Genomic DNA, 25,244 nt, shown 5'->3' on the forward strand with positions numbered 1-25,244 from the left:
TTATTAATTCTGCAATAAAGACATGTTCTTTTAAAAAATCATCTTACTATCTTAACATATGCCCAATTTAAAACTTCTTTAAACTATTTTAAAATAAATTGATTCTGTTATGTTCTTTCTTCCCAGTGGTCATATGCTTTAGAAAAACCCAACACTGGTAGCATATTTAATATTGCATGGTCAATTGATGGCACCCAGATTGCTGGAGCCTGTGGAAATGGACACGTTGTTTTTGCACATGTGGTGGAGCAACGCTGGGAGTGGAAGAATTTTCAAGTAACATTAACTAAAAGAAGGACCATGCAGGTATGATTATGTTTCATAGTTGATTAAATCTGCTTCCTCCCCACAACATACTCAGTTTACAATACAGAATATGGAATTATCTTTGTTTATTATGGTGTCATTGACTTGAGGGACATGAGTTTGAGCAAGCTCCAGGGGTTGGTGATGAACAGGGAAGTCTGGTGCTACAGTTCATGGGTCGCAAAGAGTTGGACATAACTGAGTGACTGAACTGAACTGATTATATTTAAATCATGTTTATTAAAATTCAGTCATATTAGAAAGATACTAATTATAACATTAGTATAGAGCATGAAATGTTCCCTTGGTATCTCTAATTTTCTTGAAGAGATCTCTAGTCTTTTCCATTCTGTTGTTTTCCTCTATTTCTTTGCATTGATTGCTGAGGAAGGCTTTCTTGTCTCTCCTTGCTATTCTTTGGAACTCTGCATTCAGATGCTTATATCTTTCCTTTTCTCCTTTGCTTTTCTCTTCTCTTCTTTTCTGAATTCTATGTCTGAATTCAGTCATAAAACACAGAATAACATATGTGAAATACCTGGCAAAGTTCTTAGTGTGAACTAATGAATGACTCAATCCGCAATTCTCAACAAAATCCATACACATCTCTTTAAACTACAGCCCACTCCCTCTTAAACAGGAATTCTATTTTGGTAGTTAGGGGTGGGGGAGAATGGCCAGTTTTGTGTTTTTGAGCTCCAGAGGATTCTGATGTGTGTCCAGATGGGATGGAAAAGAGTAAATTTGTCCCCTTCTAAGTTCAGAGCAGCACTTTGTCCAGTCTTGATTTCCGTGGTGGAAGAATAAGGCTCATGGATTTTAGCCAGTGGTTCAGTATCAGGCTCTCCTGGTGCCTCAGAGGTTAAAGCTTCTGCCTGCAATGTGGGAGACCTGGGTTCAGTCTCTGGGTCGGGAAGATCCCCTGGAGAAGGAAATGCCAACCCACTTCCGTATTCTTGCCTGGAGAATCCCGTGGATGGAGGAGCCTGGTGGGCTACCGTCCACGGGGTCACAAAGAGTCGGACACAACTGAACGATTTCACATTCACGTTCTCTTCTTTTCACAGCCATTTGTAAGGCCTCCCTAGACAGCCATTTTGCTTTTTTGTATTTCTTTTCCATGGGGATGGTCTTGATCCCTGTCTCCTATACAATGTCACGAACCTCCGTTCATAGTTCATCAGTCACTCTGTCTATCAGATCTAGTCCCTTAAATCTATTTCTCACTTCCATTATATAATCATAAGGGATTTGATTTAGGTCATACCTGAATGGTCTAGTGGTTTTTCCCACTTTGTTTAATTTGAGTCTGAATTTGGCAATAAAGAGTTATGATCTGAGCCACAGTCAGCTCCTGGTCTTGTTTTTGCTGACTGTATAGAGCTTCTCCATCTTTGGCTGCAAAGAATATAATCAGTCTGATTTCGGTGTTGACCATCTGGTGATGTCCATCACCAGAAGATGTAGAGTCTTCTCATGTGTTGTTGGAAGAGGGTGTTTGCTATGACCAGTGTGTTCTTTGCCCTACTTCATTCTGTACTCCAAGGCCAAATTTGCCTGTTACTCCACATGTGTCCTGACTTCCTACTTTTGCATTCCAGTCCCCTATAATGAAAAGGACATCTTTTTTGGGTATTAGTTCTAAAAGGTCTTGTTGGTCTTCATAGAACCGTTCAACTTCAGCTTCTTCAGTGTTACTGGTTGGGTTGTAGGCTTAGATTATGGTGATATTGGATGGTTTGCCTTGGAAACGAACAGAGATCATTCTGTCATTTTTGAGATTGCATCCAAGTACTGCATTTCAGACTCTTTTGTGGACCACGATGGCTGCTCCATTTCTTCTAAGGGATTTCTGCCAGCAGTAGTAGATACAATGGTCATCTGAGTTAAATTCACCCATTCCAGTCCATTTTAGTTCGCTGATTCCTAGAATGTTGACATTCACTCTTGCCATCTCCTATTTGACCACTTCCAATTTGCCTTGATTCATGGACCTGACATTCCAGGTTCCTATGCAACATTGCTCTTTACAGCATCGGACCTTGCTTCTATCACCGGTCACATCCACAACTGGGTATTGTTTTTTCTTTGGCTCCATCCCTTCATTCTTTCTGGAGTTATTTCTCCACTGATCTTCAGTAGCATATTGGGCACCTACCAACCTGGGGAGTTCCCCTTTCAGTATCCTACCATTTTGCCTTTTAATACTGTTCATGGGGTTCTCAAGGCAAGGTCAGGAAGCAACAGTTAGAACTGGACATGGAACAACAGACTGGTTCCAAATAGGAAAAGGAGTACATCAAGGCTGTATATTGTCACCCTGCTTATATAACTTATATGCAGAGTACATCATGAGAAACTCTGGGCTGGAAGAAGCACAAGCTGGAATCAAGATTGCCAGAAGAAATATCAATAACCTCAGATATGCAGATGACACCACCTAGGTAGAAAGTGAAGAGGAACTAAAAGCCTCTTGATGAAAGTGAAAGAGAAGAGTGAAAAAGTTGGCTTAAAGCTCAACATTCAGAAAACTAAGATCATGGCATCTGGTCTCATCAGTTCAGTTCAGTTCAGTTCAGTCACTCAATCATGTCCGACTCTTTGTGACCCGTGAATCGCAGCACATCAGGCCTCCCTGTCCATCACCATCTCCCGGAGTTCACTCAGACTCACGTCCATTGAGTCCGTGATGCCATCCGGCCATCTCATCCTCTGTTGTCCCCTTCTCCTCCTGCCCCCAATCCCTCCCAGCATCAGAGTCTTTTCCAATGAGTCAACTCTTCGCATGAGGTGGCCAAAGTACTGGAGCTTCAGCCCCAGCATCATTCCTTCCAAAGAAATCCCAGGGTTGATCTCCTTCAGAATGGACTGGTTGGATCTCCTTGCAGTCCAAGGGACTCTCAAGAGTCTTCTCCAACACCACAGTTCAAAAGCATCAATTCTTCGGCGCTCAGCTTTCTTCACAGTCCAACTCTTACATCCATACATGACCACAGGAAAAACCATAGCCTTACTAGACGGACCTTAGTCGGCAAAGTAATGTCTTTGCTTTTGAATATCTATGTAGGTTGGTCATAACTTTTCTTCCAAGGAGTAAGCATCTTTTAATTTCATGGCTGCAGTCACCATCTGCAGTGATTTTGGAGCCCCCCAAAATAAAGTCTGACCCTGTTTCCACTGTTTCCCCATCTATTTCCCATGAAGTGATGAGACTGGATGCCATGATCTTAGTTTTCTGAATGTTGAGCTTTAAGCCAACTTTTTCCTCTTTCACTTTCATCAAGAGGCTTTTTAGCTCCTCTTCATGGGAAATAGATGGGTTAACAGTGGAAACAGTGTCAGAGTTTATTTTGGGGGCTACAAAATCACTGCAGATGGTGACTGCAGCCATGAAATTAAAAGACGCTTACTCCTTGGAAGGAAAGTATGACCAACCTAGATAGCATATTGAAAAGCAGAGATATTACTTTGCCAACAAAGGTCCATCTAGTCAAGGCTATGGTTTTTCCAGTGGTTGCGTATGGATGTGAGAGTCGGACTGTGAAGAAAGCTGAGCACCGAAGAATTGATGCTTTTGAACTGTGGTGTTGGAGAGGACTCTTGAGAGTCCCTTGGACTGCAGGGAGATCCAACCAGTCCATCTTAAAAGAGATCGGCCCTGGGTGTTCATTGGAAGGACTGATGCTGAAGCTGAAACTCCAGTACTTTGGCCACCTGATGCGGAAAGTTGACTCATTGGAAAAGACTTTGATGCTGGGAGGGATTAGGGGCAGGAGGAGAAGGGGACAACAGAGGATGAGATGGCTGGATGGCATCACCAACTCTGTGGATGTGAGTTTGAGTGAACTCTGGCAGTTGGTGATGGACAGGGAGGCCTGGCGTGCTGTGGTTCATGGCGTTGCAAAGAGCCAGACATGACTGAGTGACTGAACTGAACTGAACTGAAGCTTCTTAAGGGCATGGTACTATATTTCACTCATCTTTATCTCCCTATGGTGCCTAGCCCAGTGCCTCACATGTAATAAGAGCTTGACAAATATTTTAAAAGTTAGTTGATGAAAGGTAGGAGGAGTCGCCAAAGATGATATGTTCATGGCAAACCAGCTGCCAAAGTAACGGGAGCTCTACCTTCTTCCCTTTCTTTCTGGTGTCCTTATCAGTTGCCTCTATCTTCAGTATTCAGAATTTAGATGATTGTAATAACTATAAAAATTTGAAAACATACCTTGTGATTTCTTAACTGGGTCTGTTCGAGTATTCTTTAGGCTGAGTATCCAGATTTTAAAATTTGAACAGTAGGGTCATTAGTGATAATAATTAGGTAACTTATATGTTTTCTTTATTCTACTTTCTTATTTAAAAAATTTTAAACTTATAGAGAATTTAAAACACCCCAAAATAGAGACAATAATATAATGAATCTCTTTGTACTCATTTCCCAGCCGCAACAACCCTCTGCCCATGATCAAGCCTGCCACATTCATGTCCATATGTACTTTTCCCCTGCCCCAATTATTTTGAAGAAAATTTAGATATCATTTCAACTGCAAAAATTTCAATATATACAACTAAAAGATAAAGACTTTTTTTTTTAACAACAGTTTCATTTACTCATTTGGTAACCTACTTGCAATGCCTTGAGCTAGGCAATGGGTGATACAGTTTTGAATAAGACAGATTTGGTTCCTGTTCTCATGGGACCTTCTGGATTAATATGTTGAAATTTTTTTTTCATAAATTTATCTCAGATTGATTAAATGAAGGTAAAGAATAAAGAAACAAAAGAAATTTATTGGTCCATGTGAATTCAAGAGATAGACTGATGAGGTGTTATTGGATCCAGAGGCTTAAATAAGGTCAACTGGACTTCCATCCATCACTTTCTCTTCCTGTACTCTCCTTTTTTCTGTATTGGCTTCATTTGTACAAAGGCTGTGTCTCCTTTGGCTTACATTCTACCAACTTCAAGCCCAACAGAAAGAGTGCTTTTCCCTCTAGCCCCCTAGTAATTTCAGCAGAAGTCTCAGCATTGGATTTCATGGGCCAAGTCTGGGTCAAGTATATTTAGCTGGGAGTTGGAGGGAATGGAATCAACCCCATCAAAACCACTTAGTCACTTAGAATAATGGGTATGGTTCCCCAAAGGAAAACCAAGGCATAATTACTAGAAAAGATAGCATTTGATTCTGGGCAGACAGAAACCAACAGCTATCCATATAGTCTATCTTTTAGCTGCTTAGCAACTATAACTATTTGTTATTGATGACTGCCTAATAAATAAACTTAGTGGTTTAAAACAGCAATATTTATTTTCTCTTAGTTTCTTTGGGTCAAGAATCCAGGCATGGCTTAGTAAATCTTCTGACACAGAGTTTCTCACAAGGCTGCAATTAAGGTGTTGGCCAGGGTTTTTAGTAGCACCTGAAGCATCCTCAACTGGAGAGGACTTGCTTCCAAGCTCACCAATATGGTTGTTGGCAGGCTTCCATTTTTCAAGGGCCGTTGAACTGAGGGCCTCAGTTTCTTGTTGGCAATTGTCTGGAGGCCTCCCTCAGTTCCTTACATGTAGCCTCTCCACTGGGCAGCTCACAACCTGGCAGCTTTGTGAGAGCAGTTGTGAAGGGCACAGAGCGTGTGAGTGAAACATAAATCAGAGTTCTTTATAACCTCAACTTAGAAGTGTCATCTCATCATTTTAGCCTTTTTCTGATCATTAGAAGTGAGCTATGAGGTCTAATTCACACACAAGTGGAGAGACTTACATAAGGATGTGAATACCAGTAGGTGGAAATCACTAACCCCTTTACAGTCTAGTCACAACACATATTAATGCTTACCCTTATTCATGTATACGTATAATTCAGAAGTGCTCTACTTAACTAATGCAGCTATTCCATTTGCTTTGGAAAGCAAACCCATCCCCTCTAAAAGATGATAACCTAGACTCATCCAACTCATCTAACTCTTTGGTCTGGAAAACTAAATAAACATGAGTTTTAATTATTCTCCTCCTCCCCATCACCTTCCCAATTTATAATGATGAAGGGAATACAGGGCAGCTGGAATGAAAACAGTTTGGAGAATGGGTGAAGGAAAAAGCACACTGTGACTACAAGGTCCATAACAAAAGCCCAGCTGGCCAGGAACATCCTGAGGATTCTTTGTTTTAGCACTGAAGTAAAAGCGTGGTTAATTTGGCAACTCTAGCTTGCCTTTTGGGGAAGATCTCCCACTTGGAAGGATTTCCTTTCTGGAGTCTGTACATTTTAACAGCCCACCCAATAGCAACGATAGCCACAACTTTTTGTTTGCCTGGTTTAGGGTTTCACAGTTTACTTAGAAGCTTTGTAGACTGTTGATTTGTGTTTCATTAACTCAGAAACCAGAGATCATGTTGAGCCCTAATTGTTAACTCTAGACCTTGACCTGACAGTTGCTACCTGGTAATAGGTTTCATTGCCCTAAGACATTACCTGTCTCCCTGGACCTCGGCTTTTATGTGATACAATAACCAAGAGTGAGAAGGTTTCTTAATTTGTGCCTTGTCTCCAGGCTGAATTCTAGCCATATTTCTTTCCAAAAGGAGAGTAGATGTCTTTGCTGGGAGGAAGGGCCTAGAAGGGAAGAAGGTACAGGTGGAAGAGATGAGGCATTCCTTAGGTCTCAAGTTTCTCATTTGCTCTTTCCTGCCACTGTCACTTGAGCATGGGGCACAGATTTGGCATTTACACAATTTGAACATTGCCATAGTTCAAAATTATTTAATTCTTAGTCACTCTGTCTCCTGTAAAGATAAAAGTTAATGAGAGAGTGTTTTTGATGATTAAATGAGATCATGTATGTAAGACAAAAATATATGGTATCTATTGCTATGGCTATATCTATATTTAGGATTAAATGTGTATTTGGAAATGTGGAAACAGAATTTTCAGACTTAGGTCAGACTGAGGGGTCAAATATTGTGCTCAGGTGAAAGTATTAGGTGATACAAGTATGAACAGGTTAATTCTGCAGCTGACCTGAATTGAACAGAGCAAATGTGGGTACATTTTAAAATTCATCACAGGACATTTCTGACGTAGGATTCACCATAACTTTGAAATTATAACAGCAATTATCAGTGTGTCTTTTGTTTGTTATTATGGCCAGGATGTTTTATTGGTGTTCTAGTGTTCCAGATTCACAAAAAAAGATAATTCCCCCACGTGAAGCTTTAGACCAATGTGAATTTTAAGAAATCTGTCTGTAATTTGAATAATGACTGAAGCTCATACAATCAGATTTTTTAAATACTGAATTAATTGTCCTAAACCTATGTTAACAGCCAGTTTATTTCACTGGGTATCATGTTGCTGTAAAGAAACCTCCATATAACTTCCTTTAGAAACTTTTATTTCATTCCATTAGCTTTCAAATGTTTCTAGGAAAGGATGGCATTATGGATCTTTTAAAAAAGTCTCTGGGAGCTCAGACTTCTGGTGAAAATGGTGTCATCAGTTCATATTTGGAAGGATAAGGCATACATTTGGCTCCAGGGAGATCAATAATTTATGAAATATATTTTTAAAAGATTCATCTCGACTCAAAAACAGGATAAACATCTCTGTGGGCCAGAAATGGAATAAAGAAGCAGAGTATGGCGTGAAGTCTCCAACCTGCTTGACTCCTGGTCCAGAAGTGGGGAGGCAGAAGCAGAGCTGAGAGGGCCTCCTGCAGACTAATGGAGCAGAAAGGACTCGAAGATTAGGGGCCTGATCCAGGTCTCTTAAATCAAAGCCTGGGGCCTGGGGTTAGCTCTCTTCTCCCCTTCCTGAAAGAAAAACCTAGAACACTGTAGACTTTAAAGAGAGACCCACAGGGTCACCACCTTCAGTCATGGCCCTCTTGGTTCTAGGGGGCCCGTCACTTAGATCTAGAGTTGTGCAGTACACAACCTGCAGCACCTACCTGTGGTCTTGCAAACAGAGCTTAGCCTTTTCACTGAAAGTACAGTTCACATTTTTGTCCTAAGTAAAAACTGAATGACTCCTGAGACGAGTGTTTCTCCTTCAGCCTTCATAAGTAGAAGCGTTTTTCTTCATTATGCCAAGAATAACTGGGTCTGGGGGTCATATAGGTGTCTCCTAACTCCTCATTTGAACTGTGGTGTTGGAGAAGACTCTTGAGAGTCCCTTGGACTGCAAGGAGATCCAACCAGTCCATTCTGAAGGAGATCAGCCCTGGGATTTCTTTGAAAGGAATGATGCTAAAGCTGAAACTCCAGTACTTTGCCACCTCTTGCGAAGAGTTGACTCATTGGAAAAGACTCTGATGCTGGGAGGGATTGGGGGCAGGAGGAGAAGGGGACAACAGAGGATGAGATGGCTGGATGGCATCACGGACTCGATGGACGTGAGTCTGAGTGAACTCCGGGAGATGGTGATGAACAGGGAGGCCTGGTTAGCTGCGATTCATGGGGTCGCAAAGAGTCGGACACGACTGAGCAACTGAACTGAACTGAACCCCTCATTGCTGAACCCAGACCACAGTAACTTCTTCCCTAAAGGATTCCAGCTCCTTTGAAGCACCTGCTATCAGACTACTACTCCCTTTTCAGTCATTTCCCACATTCATCAAAGAGTGAAGCAAATGTTATCAGTTCTTTTTCTTTCTTTTTATTAAGACTTAAAAAAAAAGTCCCAAAGATAAGGACTATTTTTATTTTAACATAATCATAGTAAATATTTCACATTTCTCTAGTTGTCTCCTAAGTCTGTCCCATGTCTTTAGCTGTTTTCTAATACATACATTTATGGTTGGTTGGTTTGTGTTAGGAAACAAAGTTCCGCATTACATTTAGTTCATTTTTCTCTTCAGTCTTAAAATCTGGATCAATTCCTCATCATTTATGTATTTGTTTGTTTGTTTAAGAAACCAAATCATTTGTTCTTTTGGATTTCCCACATTATTCTGTTTGTATCCTTGTGGTATGAGTACATGTGACATTTTTATTTAGCTCCTGTATTTCCTGTATACTCGTGATTAGATTTAGAGCCTTGATAAATATATAAAGAATACTTTGTACATGATGCTGTGTACTTCCTGTTGCCTCGAGACACATATGTCTTCTTATCTCTCTCTTAACTATGATGAGATTGATCAGTGTGTTTAGGTGTTATAAGTCTGATTCACCTGTCATATAGTTTTCCATTAGGTTTTTACTTTAATATTTTTAGCAGTCAAGGATGGTGCTTATTTAGAACCGTGTCTTATCAGGAGTTGCATCTTGTGATTCTATCATTCCTTCTGCATTTGTTAGCCAAAATCCTTCTGTAATAGACTTTGCCTAATCAACTATTTGTTACCCTGAAGTAAGACAAATTCTCATTATTTTCCTTTATTTATCAGTTTTCAAATAATGAGTTCATTTCCTGGCATTCCCAACGAGTTTCTCTGTTGGTGTTGATGATGATGTTATTATAAACTTGCAGATTTAAAAATTTTGGTATATTTCAATCCATTGCAGTCATTATTCTCTTTAATGCTCAAATGGTTCCATCTTTGCCCAGTTGACTCCTGTGTTCATTTGGGATGATTTCAGTAGCTTGCTTGCATTTCTGATAAGATGTTCTAGGTTTTTTATACATTTCCTATTCCAAACTTGGAATCAGCCATTTTTTAAAGAAGGCTTTGTTCCTTTTGGAGGGGAATGCTAGCTAGATACCATGATCCAAGTTCTAGGTATGCTCATTGCTATTGGTTTGTTCCTTACTCCTAGATAAAATATACTTTTTGAACATAAAAATATATCATGAGTATGTACTGAGCTTTCAAGTTCAAATTCAAGATTATGGCGTTTTACTTCTGATTTGTTTTATTTGCAGTACTTTTCTCTTACAAGAAAATTTTGGTTCCTAAAGACATTAATATATTCTAGAATATACCCTAAAATATAATTTAAAATAATAATCTCAATATTATTGCTGAATATTGTTTTATATTTTTTGTTTTTTTAATATGAATAAATCTGTATATCTTCATAGCCTTCCCTTTATAAGATAAAAGGTATCATACTGTACATACTATTTGCATCTTGCACTTCTTACTTTACAATGTATTGTGGAGATCACTCCGTAGATATTACTCAGTCCTTTTTATAGCTGTGTGTTATTCTACTCTGTGAATGTAGTTTATTCAGCCTATCCCTTATTGATACACATGTGGGTTGTTTCCAGTCTTTTGCTATTACCAGTAATGATGTATGTAGTAAGCGCCTATTTGTATGTTATTTCATAATTTTGCCTGTTTATTTTGGTATAGAATTCTAGAAGTAAGATTGCTAGGTCAAGGATTATGTGTGTATATAATTCTGCTATCTCTTGGCATGGTGATGACTGATAGGAATAGGAGTTAGGGAATAGGTAATAAAAATATATGCCTTATAAATACTTTGAGGAAGTACTTGTAAGAAGTTTGACTTTATCTTCCTATTTTTTTCCATAGCCTTTTATTCTTCATTAATACTATAATTGTCATATCAATTTAGAAAGATGATAATATTTTGATGGAAATTTAGAGAAGTATTAACTTCTAGGTATAATTAATCTTTCAATTTTTTACCTCTTTATTTAATATCTTCTGGTATTAACCGGAGATTTCATAAATTTGTCTTGCCCAATGTATTTTTTAATTTGTTGTAGGTTATCTGTCAATTTCAAAATTTTTGGCTGGTATTGCCGAACTTTAAAATCCTTGTAAACTTTATTCAGTCAACAAACTTTTATAACAGTTTTGACTATCATTGGCACATCTCTGTTAGTTGGTGTTTAGTTTTCTTATATGTAATCTCTGTGTTTTTACATATGGAAACATTTTCCACCCCTCTGTAGAGGTTGGCTTCTTCACTATGCAGTCAGTTTCTTTACTAACACCTCCTACTCCACTTTTGATTTTTGAAGTTATTATATCTCTTTTTTAGAACTTAAATTTTAAAGTAAAACCTAGCCATAGAAAGAGGAATTCTCACTATTTTGAGCAGAAATCATCTGATCTCTTTCCAGCTCCTATAAGCTATACTTCTTTGACTATATACTTCACTGTTCTAACACTGTACCACTGGTACATCATACACGTTGGCTTTCAGATTAAAAAATCTCTATAGACCATTTTCTACTAATTTCTAACTTTTCTGTATCTATACTTTTGTTGGTCAATTTTTGTACCCAAATATGATATCTTATGCCTGGTTCCTATTAAATTCTTCTTTCTATGGTTAGATAGCAAGAATGCCTTTTAATTTTTTTTCTTTTTTGGTGTGTTTCAGAATCTTGCTAACTTATCTAAGTAAAAGTTTGATGTATTTTAATGTTGTTCGTTGGTATTTCCTTTTTCCTTGTTTAGGTTCGTAATGTTCTTAATGATGCAGTGGATTTACTGGAATTCCGTGATAGAGTCATTAAAGCCTCTTTGAACTATGCACACTTAGTTGTTTCAACATCTCTTCAGTGTTATGTGTTCTCGTAAGCATCTTGCATTTCTTTAAAATCTAGAGTTTTGTCTATGAAAAAAAAATTATCTTCCAGCTGTCATATTAACGTGGTTTGGCTTAAACTTAACTTTCTCAAAAACGTCACCTATCTTGAACTTACTCCTAACTGAAGAGTGATAAAAAGTGAGCTATGAGCAGAGAAAATAGATATAATAGTTGTGCATCAAAGGTTGATAATCACTTTTATAATACAAAATACCTTCTCTGGGATAATGCTTGCTCTTATTTTACTCATAGCTCAAGGACTTTGGTATACTTTTATTTCAAAGCCCAGAGAAGTTTAGAAGCATCTGATAAATGGTATGAAAAGGAATCACCTAACCACTGGCAGAGAGGACAGCTTACAGCCTGACAGCAGGCTGAAAGATGTTCAGTAAGGACACAAGGAGGTGTTCAGGCTTAATATCATAGCCCAGGGTAATCATAAATGTTCATATTGATAGTGCAGAGTTGTCCAGAAATGATGAAAGAAAATATTCAGTATACTTTGTATTGGGCTTCCCCGGTGGGAAATTGCAAAATTACTGAAATTTAAGATATAATGTTTGAATCTGAAAGATTGATATCATTATTACTTGTATTAGAGAGGTTGCCTTTTAAAATATTTACCAAAGGTTTAGAAGCTGTTATTTAATTTTTTTCTCAGTCTACCTTTCTCACACCAGTTAATACGTATCAAAATATTAAATTGCTTTTCTTTTCTGATTTAACATTTCTTCCCCTCTCTTGTTGGCAAGACATTCACTAAGGTACAAAATATTTATTAAAGTGGAAATGAAGTAGTACTGAGAGCCATCATACCAAAATATATTTCATTAAATTATTATAAAAATACCTGGTATTTTAGATAATAACAACCATTCTTTACTGAGCACTGTTATACTATCTTTTATGTTCATGATCTGATTTACTCTGTTGAATATTATTATTATTCCCATTTTACAAAGTGAAGAAACTGAAGGATGCAGAGGTAATTAAATATTAATAATACCCTGGGCCAAACTACTTAACTTCTTTACTAAAGGAAGAGCTGAGATTTGAATCCAAATTCCTAATCACTGTTGTTCCTTTTTTAGTAATAAAAATATAATTTAAAAAATAAACCTGCAAACAATATACTGGTTTATATGGAAAGAAGTTCCAAAGAAAATCACATATGAGCATTCTATATTAAATTTTCACTTGATTTCTCAAATAGTTATATGGAAAATTCCCTTCTGATCAACATTTAGTTTAAGGAGTTTATATCTCCATGACATGTGTATGTATCTTAGTTGTCAAGAATCTCAGATATTTTGTAAGGGGACATGGGAAAAAAAACCCTCATACTCACTGTTCTTTTTAGCTGTCTTGCCAAAGAATGAAGGTTAATTCTAATGACTGCATAAATGAAGCATGTGTGATATTTTTTCTAAACTACAAAAGTACATAGCTTTATCATACCTGTGAACCTCAGACTTGCTAATTATTAGTAGCAGTTTATTCACTATTTGGCTTTATGCATGCATTTACTTACTGAAGTGGGTATCAGGCTCTGCATTAGCCACAATTTATTTCAAGCAATGTGCCTGCTTACTGCAACCTTTCCCTTCCCCCATCTTCTGGATCTGCATATGAGATTTAAAGAATTAGATTTAAAGAATTAGTTCTATGAAAGTAATTGAAAGAAGTTTAGAATATATAGGAATAATAAAACATTTTAAACTATCAAGCAACTTTGATTATTTGAGGATGAGATTTTCAGTTTGTAATGTCCTTTCTGCCCATCCCTATCTTTGAATTAAACTACATCATGAAACTCATAGGAGTTATTTGTTGATTTGTTTTATCCACTTGTTCAGTAAGCATAGTCATAGCTTACTTGTATATAGAATTTTACAGTTACAGACTGTTTCACAGAAATCTTCATTTGCTCAACACTTACACTGGGAGACCAATAGGAAAAGTGATCATGTTATTGTTATTATAGTTTTTGTTCAGTATCTGCTACACAATAGGCAGTTAATTAGACACTTTAGGTAAGATATCATTATCACCATTTTACAAATAATGTTTAGGAGGTTAAGCTTATTAAGATCATAAGGCTGACAGGTAGTGAAACCAGATTTCTAATCCTGATCTGTCTAGCCAAAACCCCATCCTCTCAAGAGGGAGGGTACATACGTATACTTATGGCTGGTTTATGTTGATGTATGGCAGAAACCAATATAATATTGTAAAGCAATTATCTCAATTAAAAATAAAGAATGTTCATAGCATCACAATTCATAAGAATCAAAACCTGAAATCAACCAAATGTCCATCAACATTAGAATAGGTAAACAAACTGTGTCATATCCATGCAATAAAATATTACATAATAATGACCAAAAATAAAACCCCATCCTCTTTTTACTATGCTATGCTGCTGCTATTTTTCAAAAGAGAAACATTAGATGACATGCTCAAATCACAGAGCTAATAAATGACAGAACATGAACTTATGATTCCTCAGTTCACAAGTTGTGGTTCCTAGAATAAACATTTATGGAGTACTTACTATGTGCTAGGTGCTGGGAACACAGACTCCATTTTCTAGTCAGGTATACAGATGTGTAAGTGAATAATTTCAGAACAACGCACTAAGCGCTATAATAGAATGATAGAGTTACTGTGAAACTAAAGATGCTTTGTTTAAAATGAGTACCCATCTACTTATTAAAAAGTATTTTAAGTGTAAATAAGTATCCATTTTATTTGTCTTTCAGTACAAAGAACTGGAATACACCACTTATATTTGATCTCAAGGAAGGAACTGTTAGTTTAATTCTGCAAGCAGAAAGGTAATTTATTTATCATGTTTCACTACTGAATTTGGGATTAAAATATTTTAAATTGTAGTAAAGTACTCTTTAAAGTATGCCATTTACAGGATGGTATGTTCTGAAATCACTGGTACACTGGAATCAGTCTGTTTCTTCTATTTATTTTAAAAGAAAAGAAAAAGTAAGAGAATAAACCCTTAGATCAGTAGTTCTAAAACTCTGGTCTCAAAATTTCTTTACATCCTTAAAATTATTGAGGTCTATATGTGGGTTATATGTGTTGGCCTTTACTATGCTAGAAATCCTTCAAGCAAGGCTTCAACATTACGTGAACTGAGAACTTCCAGATGCGTAAGCTAGATTTAGACAAGGCAGAGGAACTAGAGATCAAATTGCTAACATCCATTGGACCATGGAAAAAGAAAGAGAATTCCAGAAAAACATCTACTTCTGCTTCATTGACTATGCTAAAGCCTTTGACCATGTGGATTCCAACAAACTGTGGAAAATTCTTAAAGAGATGGGAATACTGGACCATCATAACTTGTTTCCTAAGAAACTTGTTATGTGGGACAAGAAGCAACAGTTAGAACCAGACATGGAACAGCAGACTGGTTCAAAATTGGAAAGGAGTCTGTCAAACCTGTATATTTTCAACCTGCTTATTTAACTTATATTCAGAGTATTTCAACCAAAATGCCAGGCTGGATGAATCACAAGCCGGAATCAAGATTGCTGGGAGAAATATCAATAACCTCAGATGTGCAGATGATACCACCCTAATGGCAGAAAGCAAAGGGGAACTGAAGAGCCTCTTGATGCAAGTGAAAGAGGAGAGTGAAAAAGCTGGCTTAATCCTCAACATTCAAAAAACTAAGATCCTAACATCTGGTTCCATCACTTTTTGGCAAATAGATGGGGGGAAAATGGAAACAGTGGCAGATTTTATTTTCTTAGGCTCCAAAATCACTGCAGATGGTGACTACAAGCCATGAAATTAAAAGACTCTTGCTCCTTGGAAGGAAAATTATGACAAACCTAGACAGTGTATTAAAAAGCAAAGACATCACTTTGCTGACAAAGATCCATATAGTCAAAGCTATGGTTTTTCCATTAGTCATGTGCAGATGTCAGAGTTGGACCATAATGAAGGCTGAGCGCCAAAGAATTGATGCTTTTGAACTGTGGTGCTAGAGAAGACTCTTTAGAGTCCCTTGGACAGCAAGGAGATCAAACCAGTCAATCCTAAAGGAAATCAACCCTGAATAGCCATTGGAAGGACTGATGCTAAAGCTGAAACTATTAATACTTTGGCCTCCTGATATGAAGAGTCAACTCATTGGAAAAGACCTTAAAGCTGGGAAAGATTGAGGACAGAAGGAGGAGGGGGCAACAGAGGATGGCATTACTGACTCAGTGGACTTGAATCTGAGCAAACTCTTGGAGATAGTGAAGGACAGGGGAGCTTGGCATGATGCAGTCTGTGGGGTCACAAAGAATCAAACATGACTTAGCAACTGAACAAGAACAAAATACCAGAAAGTAAAATTGAGAGATTTAAAAGGTATCAATTTATTATAAATGATAAGAATAAACTTGTTACAAGTAAACATCAGTAATGATGAGAGAATGACAGTGAAACAGGCAAATTACTATAACATAGTTTTGACCTCATTGTTCCCATATTTTCTGTCTTGTATTTGTTTTAAAATACTGATTGAAGTTCATTCATTTTATGAGGCACTACGAGGCTGTGATCTGGAGTTTGAAAAACAATATTCTCTACCAAGACTTTGTGTGTACATGACTGAGAAACTCTGGGCCAATTAACTGGAGTAAATTAGTAATAGCTATTACTCAGGAACCCACATTTTCCCATGAAAATGATTAATCAATCTGTCACGTACAGTGGTACCCTACTGAATCAGAGGTCAGAGTTAGAAAGTTAAACTTGATAAAAGCGGGAATAAAGCATGAAAATATAATCTGCAATTACTTAAGACTGATACCCATGAAATCTTTTCACTAAAAAGATTTATTACCTCATTCCTTTAATCACTATTTAGGCAGCTCTTGAGAGTGTTATTATCAGGTTTTCTAGGCCATTTGTTGTTGTGTAGTTGCTAGATTGTGTCTGACTCTTTTGCGACCCTTACGCACCACAGCCTGCCAGGCTCCTCTGTCCATGGGATTTCCCAGGCAAGAATACTGGAGTGGATTGCCATTTCCTACTCTGAGATATTTTCCCAACCCGGGGATTGAACTTGTGTCTCCTGCATCTCCTGCATTGGCAGGTGGATTCATTACCACTGCCCTACCTGGGAAGCCTTCTACAAATAGCCAGATAATGAATGCTGGTGGGCTGTTAGAATCTGGCACAATGACAGGAAGAAAGTGACTGTTGGCAAGGGAGCATGGAGAAAAACTAATGGCATAGAGCCTTTTTTTTTGAAACACAACTTTATTCTGATTTTAAACGAAAAAGAATGGGAATGACAGAAACAAACAAGATTCCACCTCTCAATATTGTCATGTGACTATAGCAGTCTTATATTTGAAACTCAAGGAGGAAACAACTATGTTCCGAAACACTTATTTAGGTCCAAAAAATGAAGGTGTTTTTTTTTAAACTGCCATATTCACTTGAAAGCCCATCCATCTCCTTCCGCATCCAAAGATTAAACACATGTTCTTCTTCAGTTCAGTTCAGTCACTCGGTCGTGTCCGACTCTTTGCAGTCCCATGAATCGCAGCATGCCAGGCCTCCCTGTCCATCACCAACTCCCGGAGTTCACTCAGACTCACGTTCATTGAGTCAGTGATGCCATCCAGCCATCTCATCCTCTGTTGTCCCCTTCTCCTCCTGCCCCCAATCCCTCCCAGCATCAAAGTCTTTTCCAATGAGTCAGCTCTTCGCATGAGGTGGCCAAAGTACTGGAGTTTCAGCTTCAGCATCATCCCTTCCAAAGAAATCCCAGGGCTGATCTCCTTTAGAATGGACTGGTTGGATCTCCTTGCAGTCCAAGGGACTCTCAAGAGTCTTCTCCAACTTTCTTCACAGTCCAACTCTCACATCCATACATGACCACAGGAAAAACCATAGCCTTGACTAGACGGGCCTTTGTTGGCAAAGTAATGTCTCTGCTTTTCAAATGCTCTCTAGGTTGGTCATAACTTTTCTTCCAAGGAGTAAGCATCTTTTAATTTCATGGCTGCAGTCACCATCTGCAGTGATTTTGGAGACCAAAAAATAAAGTCTGACACTGTTTCCACTGTTTCCCCATCTATTTCCCATGAAGTGATGGGACTAGATGCCATGATCTTCGTTTTCTGAATGTTGAGCTTTAACCCAACTTTTTCACTCTCCGCTTTCACTTTCATCAAAAGGCTTTTTAGTTCCTCTTCACTTTCTGCCATAAGGGTGGTATCATCTGCATATCTGAGGTTATTGATATTTCTCCCGGCAATCTTGATTCCAGCTTGTGCTTCTTCCAGCCCAGTATTCTTCACTATATAATAAAGTGGCAAACACGCTGCATCACTGACATCACAAGACAGTTGCCTATAAAACTAGACTTCTGACACTGGGCTCCAGCTTCACTTTCTCACAGGTCATCATCTTCACCTGGGAAAGCAGTTGTCTGAGCAACCTCTAAATCGTGCCCGTGCTGTGCTGCCAAGACCGGGGCCATGACCACCTCTGGCGGGGCAAGAGCAGGCATGGCAACAAACTCCAAGTTAGGGTCTCTGATCAGTTTTCTAGCAAAACACAGGAAGGGCTTCTCAAAGTTATAGTTACTTTTGGCAGAAATGTCATACTACTGAAGATTCTTCTTGCAGTGGAAGACAATTGACTTTTCCTTAACCTTTCTGTCCTTAATATCCACTTGGTTGCCACACAACACAGTCGGGATGTTCTCACACACTCATACCAGATCTCTGTGCCAGTCAGGCACATTCTTGTCAGTTAACTCTCGATGTTACATCAAACATTATAATGGCACACTGAGCTTGTATATAATAGCCATCTCTCAGTCCACCAAGCTTCTCCTTACCAGCTGGATCCCATACTTAATCGGTCCTCTGTTGGTATGGAACACAAGAGGATGGACCTTAACACCCAAGGTAGCCACATCTCAAATTCACTAGTCAGATGACATTTCATGTATGTAGTTTTTCCAGTACCACCACCACCAACCAAAACAAGTTTGAACTGAACTTGAGGTTCTCATTGGGCAGCCATTTCAGTGTTACTTCCAGAAGTGTGTCTCTGCCCGTCTGACTAAGGGCTGGAAAGATGGTGGAGGCATAGCACCAACAGATTCTCCTAAGTATCAAAGCTATCAGTTGCACAGTTGCTGAAGAGTATGATCATCATATTGATGACCCTGAGTGATCAAGAAAATAATTGCATCAGATTTTCTACCAGGTGTTTAATGATATTGAACCAGTGATTGATTGATTGATTGATTGATATGATAAATTTTACAAACAAAAAGACATCTTTGCTAGTTAAAAGGTAAGATGTCAGCTATCTAAAAAACCATAATTTTGAAATTCTTTTTTACTTGAATAGTTCCAAATTTATTTCTTTATACAGTATTTATAAATGCATATTGAATATGCTCTTAGTAAAGTCATATGTTAATAGCATAAATGATTAGATAATTAAAGAATATTTTATTTACTAACCATTGCTAGCCATATCTGTACATTAGAAATGTTTGCCCCTTGGAATGGTGTTTATTCACAGGAAGTTAAAACTTCAGTGTGTTGTTTAGAAGAGAAAATGCTTTTATAACTGAGACAAAAAAAGAGTATATACTAGTATGATGTGTCACTTGTCAACTTTAGCAAATATTGTTTTCATAATGTGTAAGGGCCAAATCCTTCAATTAAATAAACCACGTAGCAGTACTCAAGTATTCATTTAATTCAAGTGTACATTTTTGGTATTCATTGTATACTAACTTTTGTTTGTCTTGATGTTTATTTCCTAATGGTTTCCACAGCAAAAAGGAACAGTTAGCAATTCTTAAATCAAGAAATAATTCTGGGGAATTCCCTGGACATCCAGTGGTTAGGATTTGGCTCTTTCATTGCTGAGGGCCCGGGTTCAATCCCTAGTTGGAGAACTAAGATACCATAAGCTGGATGGTGTGATCCAAAAAAAAGAAAAGTTCTGAATCAAGGATATTAATAGCTTGAACATAAAGTTTTAAGAAGTAATAATATGTTCAGCTTTGAAGAAACAGACTCTCTCATATAGCAATAGTATGAGTGTAAATCAGTAAACCTTTTAAAGGGGAGTTTAACAACATATGTTAAATTTTTAAAAGTATATGCCCTTTGATCCAATTATTGCATTTTTAGGATTTATATTAAGGAAATAAGCAATGTAAACATACAGAGATGTGTATATACCTTAGACATTCTTTAAGAGTGAATAATTTGAAATAAAATAAATGTCCATCAGGAAAGAGTTAATTAAGTTCTATCCATATTTTGCCATAAGTTATCTCTACAGAGGTAAGAAGATTGCAAGAGATCTTTTACTTTCTCTGTATTATTTGAATTGTTTTTTTGTAATGTTCTTAAAATTTCAAAGGAAAAAATAACAGCCATAAAATGTTTACATTTTGACTTAAAAAATAAACATGGAGAAGGAAATGGCAACCTACTCCAGTATTGTTGCCTGGAGAATCCCAGGGACGAGGGAGCCTGGTGGGCTGCTGTCTGTGGGGTCGCACAGAGTCGGACAAGCGACTTAGCAGCAGCAGCAGTTATAGCTACATTTAATAGCCATTTAATCAGTCTTGATCAACTTATATTTTGAAAGCCCTCCAATAACTGAAAAAATGAACAGTCTAATGACTGAGTAACATACTTTAAAAATAAATAAATAAATAAATAAACAACACAGGATACTATGTCTTGAATAGAGCTGTCATCACAGCAAATGAACCCAACTACCTGATACTAAAAACAGATTTTTAGATATGAATACATTTATTCATGGTTACGGTATTATTTTAAAATCAAAGCTTCTTATTTTAATAAATGCTCATTCTGATGTTAATTTTTGAGTCGTTTTCACTGTTTAAGACTCTCCTAGTATTTAATCTAATACTGTAATGATCCTTAGCATAATCTTTTATTGTAAAATATGTGTTAATACTGTTTCATAAAACAAATAACATCTGCCATTAAAAGATTCACTGAATTGTAAATTACATGATTTTTTTTATTGCTTTAGTATAGATATGCTTCTTTAGGAAAGGAAATGAATTATAATTATAATATTAAAGGAATCAAAACTTTATAAGGTGGTGATTATGGACATTTTCATTTTTCTTTTCCTACCTCCATCAAAAAACAAAAACCTAGGAAACAAATCAAAACAACGAAATGTTGACTTTCGGGTTGTTTTTATATTTCATTCTTTCTATATCTATGTCTTATTATTGTTTTAATTGAAGATTTAGATATTTCCAAAGCATAAAATATTTTCTAATATAAAAATGAAATTATAGTATATCCTACTTGAGAATACATCTTTATTCTGTATTTTTTAGGCATTTTCTTCTTGTAGATGGTGGTGGTATCTATTTATATTCTTATGAAGGGCGCTTCCTTTCCTCTCCAAAATTTCCTGGAATGAGGACAGATATTCTAAATGCACAGACTGTCTCTCTGAGTAATGATACCATAGCAATAAAAGACAAAGCTGATGAAAAAAGTAAGTGCATTTTTATAATTTTCAATGAAATTTATTAAAATTTTCATCAATTGACTTTCATTTTCTCATCTATTAATATGTTGACTTTATATGGAAGAATGATGAGCTTTCTAATTTGTCCTAATCATGAATTAAAGAGCTAAAGTTGTCGTATTAATTCCAGTTGATGGAACAAATAAATATTGTCACAACATAAAAGCTTAGTGATAAGAAGTAAATCTATATATTCAGTAGCTGTTCAGTAATAGTTTTAATTCAAGACTGTGAGTCCTAAAAATGTATGTTAATTTTTAAGTTTATTGAAAGTATTTCCTTTTTCTTTATTTAGTAACATAGTAAATATTGTGCTTCATGGTACTATTTATTTTGCTTATATATATTCATGTATTTTTTATACTTACATATTTTTAAACTAAAGAAGTAGGAGAAAGTTACAAATAATTTTTGCTTTTCATATAAAAATTTAGGCCACATTACTGTTTATAAATAAATTTAAGTATGTCAGTCATTTTAGAATGCCACAGTATAAGTAAAACTGTTTTCTTAAGGCAATGCTGTATCATAACATGTATCCAGCAAATAATAATGAGTGCTTCCTATGTGCCAAGTAGTCTTCTAGAAGTTGAGGATACAAAAGTGCATTAAGAAAAACAGATAATCAAGCAAATATAGTCAACTAATGACACATGCTGTGAAGAAAATTAATGCAGGGTGAGGGCATAGAGAATTCTAGAGCTGGGGCAGGGCAGTGACTATAGGAAAAGCAAATGCAAGGGTGGGAATGATTGGTACTTAAAAGGAACAAGGCTTTATGACTAGGTCAACATGAACTAAGCAGAGTGTGATAGAAGACACAAAGTTAGATAAGTAGCAGCCAGATCATGTAAAGACTTGGCCATGGTAAAGATGCTGGCATGAGAGAGTGAAGACAGGCATATTATCCTAAAATTTTTCCTGGGTGAATGAAGGATGGGGAACGAGGAAGTTTTGAGTAGGTCACACAAACCCAGAGTTCTGTTTTTGTCATGATAAGTTTAAATACTTTCTAGACGTCCAAGAGGGGTTGGAGAGGAAACAAGGAAATAAACAAATCCAGCGCTCAGGAGAGAGTTGGAGATGAGATAGGAATCTGGGAGTCATTGATGTGTAGATGGTGCCATGGCATGAAGTCACCTAGAAAGTGAATATAGACAGAGAAGACCAGTGGCTGAGCACATCAATATTTAGAAATGAGTAAGAAGAAAAAGAACTAATGAGGTGAGAGTGAGAGTGAGGTATCCTTAAAGCCTAGTGGTAAGATACAGAATAATTGTTCTTCTCTGTTAATACATATTGGGCTAAATATTCATTACTGTGACATGTTAAAAAAAGGTATGACCTGGCTGTTAATTTTGTTAGTTCATGGAACACCTAATTTTGGAGCTAGAAAACTGTCCCACTTTTAAATTTTCAGTACTTTCAGATAGCATCACCTCTCATTCTGGTAGAAAAGATAATTCTAAACAGAGCTATTATTTTCTCTTTATGCCTCAGGTGTTCTCTGAGAGAGGGCATTTGGTAATTGTTTTGTTTTTAAAGGACTTCCTTCCTGTCTAAAAGAGAGGAAAGAGAATGAAATGAAATAAACTAAAGCAGAATCTAGACAGCAGACAGATTTAAGATGGGTGTGTAATTGTTAATAATTTGGAAGTCAGATTTTTGTCTTCAGTAAACTTAAATTTGAAAATCCCAGTGATCACTGTGAAATTTCTATACTTTCCTTATTCAACATCACATATTTTAGATGGAAGCTGTAATAAGGTATGTATGTTTCCAACTGAATATACCTTATTCTGAATTTTCCTATAGTTAATTCACATCTGAAACATATTTCATTATCATTTAAGCCATTGATAATTCATAGAATTTTAGAGCCAAAAAGAATTGTGAACATTTTCAGAATTATAGATTTACATGCAAATAAATTACTTACATAAACTTTGTTGAACAAAATAATCATGTTATATCATCCTGCCATAAACAAAATTTTAAAAACTAAAACTAAAATTATTGTAGAACTGATAGAAAAATGAGAAGGAAAATAGTTTTCTTATGTTTAAAGAAACTAGTAATTACTGAAGGCTAGATAGAAGGCAATGGCAACCCACTCCAGTACTCTTGCCTGGAAAATCCCATGGACGGAGGAGCCTGGTAGGCTGCAGTCTATAGGGTCGCTAAGGGTCGGACACGACCGATCTTTTCACTTTTCACTTTCATGCATTGGAGAAGGAAATGGCGACCCACTCCAGTTTCTTGCCTGGAGAATCCCAGGGACGGGGGAGCCTGGTGGGCTGCCGTCTGTGGGGTCGCACAGGGTCGGACACAACTGAAGCGACTTAGCAGCAGCAGCAGCAGATAGAGATATACACTAACAATAGAAAGCACAATTGAAGTACCTGGAATCTTCAACCTGTAAAAATTTTCTTTCAAGAGGACTATTCGTGTATGAAATCAGTGGTTCCTTCCTGACTTGGGAGTTCCTTTACAGGCAGGATTCTTTGAACCAGGCCTAGTGGTCGTACGTTATAATCAGTCAGTTTAGTAGGTGCTCAATTAATGTGTGTTAAGTGCATTTGATTATGATTAAGAAGTAGAGGCACATATGATTAGGGTAGGTACTCCTTTTGATTAAGGAATAAGAGTATTGCTTTTGCTTCATCTCCGCATCCACCTTGCACGGATTCACTATGATGTCATTGTGAGTGATTCTTTGCAACAAAAGTCTGGGTAGAGGAAGGTGAAGTTGGAGAGCAGTTACTTAGATTTAGAAGCAACTCTTTCAGCTCCCAGCTCCTTAGTTGTCCAATCTGCCAATTTCTGTTGCGTATTTAAATTAAAATACAGGTCCAGCCTCCCACTGAATCAGGGTCACCTCCAGTTGTGGAAATTAGACAAATTAATCCATATACCTCCAGCTCTTTATAATATGTGCAGTCAACAAAAGGATAGAAAACTTACTTTTTTAAAAAGTTAGTTTATATAGCTATGAAAATAACTGGGCTTAGTTATACCCAAACCATTTTTTAAAATGGAAGTCAAATTTTTCTATTTTTGTTTCTATACTTAGTTAAAAATTCTATAACTATTTTTCTTTTTCATTTTTAACAGCTAGATTGGCAATTTTAGAACATAACTTATTGTGAAGACATGATTTCCTCTGTGAATATAGCCAATGACCTCAAACTTAACATCCTAAGGTTTACTAACAGCTATAAATCAATATACTAAAAGTATGATCCTCTGGAAATGAAATATGTTATACATATATTAGCAGTTTTATGATCTGTATAAATTGTCCAATTTTTTTTGCTGACTGCTCGTGTCACTTCTGTCTTTTCGTTTTTATAATTCTTTGTGTGTGTTCAGTCATATGAAATAATTCAATTGGAGATGAATCTTGAGCTGGAGTTATTTGGGAATTAGAGAATCACTAAAGCACTGACAGTCTTCAGAGAGCAAAAAGTAGTGGGCAATATCTGTCACTTATGACACTAGGAGAAGCCTTTGATGAAACAGAGAAGGAGCAGAGGCAGCTTTTGTTCCTGGCTTCTTCAGTACATATCTCCAATAATTTTTACAACTTGGCCTACTCAGAATATCTGAGAAAGATGGGATTGGAAATAGAGAACTTTGAGTTATCATTTTTTAGATAATGATTGATGTCATGAAAATAATCCAGGAAAGTATATAGCATGAAAAGGTGACCTAAAACAAAACCTAGGAACAGGGATCACCAAAGAAGGAAGAACTAGCAAAAAGAGAATAAGGGATGGTCCAAAATAGGAAAGAATCAGGAGAAAACGGTGTTTTTTTGTAGCTCACATAGGAG

General features: G+C 36.9%; 1 protein-coding gene and 1 pseudogene across 5 annotated transcripts in view; one reads left to right on the plus strand and one right to left on the minus strand.

The window, feature by feature from the left end:
* The window catches only part of IFT80 (intraflagellar transport 80), a 130,662-nt gene that overhangs the window by 70,246 nt on the left and 35,172 nt on the right, over positions 1 to 25,244 (plus strand). For 4 of the 5 annotated variants that reach the window (XM_060405278.1, XM_060405276.1, XM_060405273.1 and 1 more), the window contains 4 exons: positions 127 to 306; positions 11,686 to 11,804; positions 14,581 to 14,655; positions 21,213 to 21,376. In XM_060405278.1, the coding sequence (XP_060261261.1) occupies positions 127 to 306; positions 11,686 to 11,804; positions 14,581 to 14,655; positions 21,213 to 21,376 (538 nt within the window). The remainder of the gene's footprint in view (positions 1 to 126; positions 307 to 11,685; positions 11,805 to 14,580; positions 14,656 to 21,212; positions 21,377 to 25,244) is intronic. The other variant, XM_060405280.1, reaches the window with a different exon arrangement.
* LOC114109641 (GTP-binding nuclear protein Ran-like) lies at positions 18,127 to 18,880 on the minus strand (annotated as a pseudogene).

Source organism: Ovis aries, chromosome 1, assembly GCF_016772045.2.
Source record: "Ovis aries strain OAR_USU_Benz2616 breed Rambouillet chromosome 1, ARS-UI_Ramb_v3.0, whole genome shotgun sequence".
Taxonomy (NCBI): domain Eukaryota; kingdom Metazoa; phylum Chordata; class Mammalia; order Artiodactyla; family Bovidae; genus Ovis; species Ovis aries.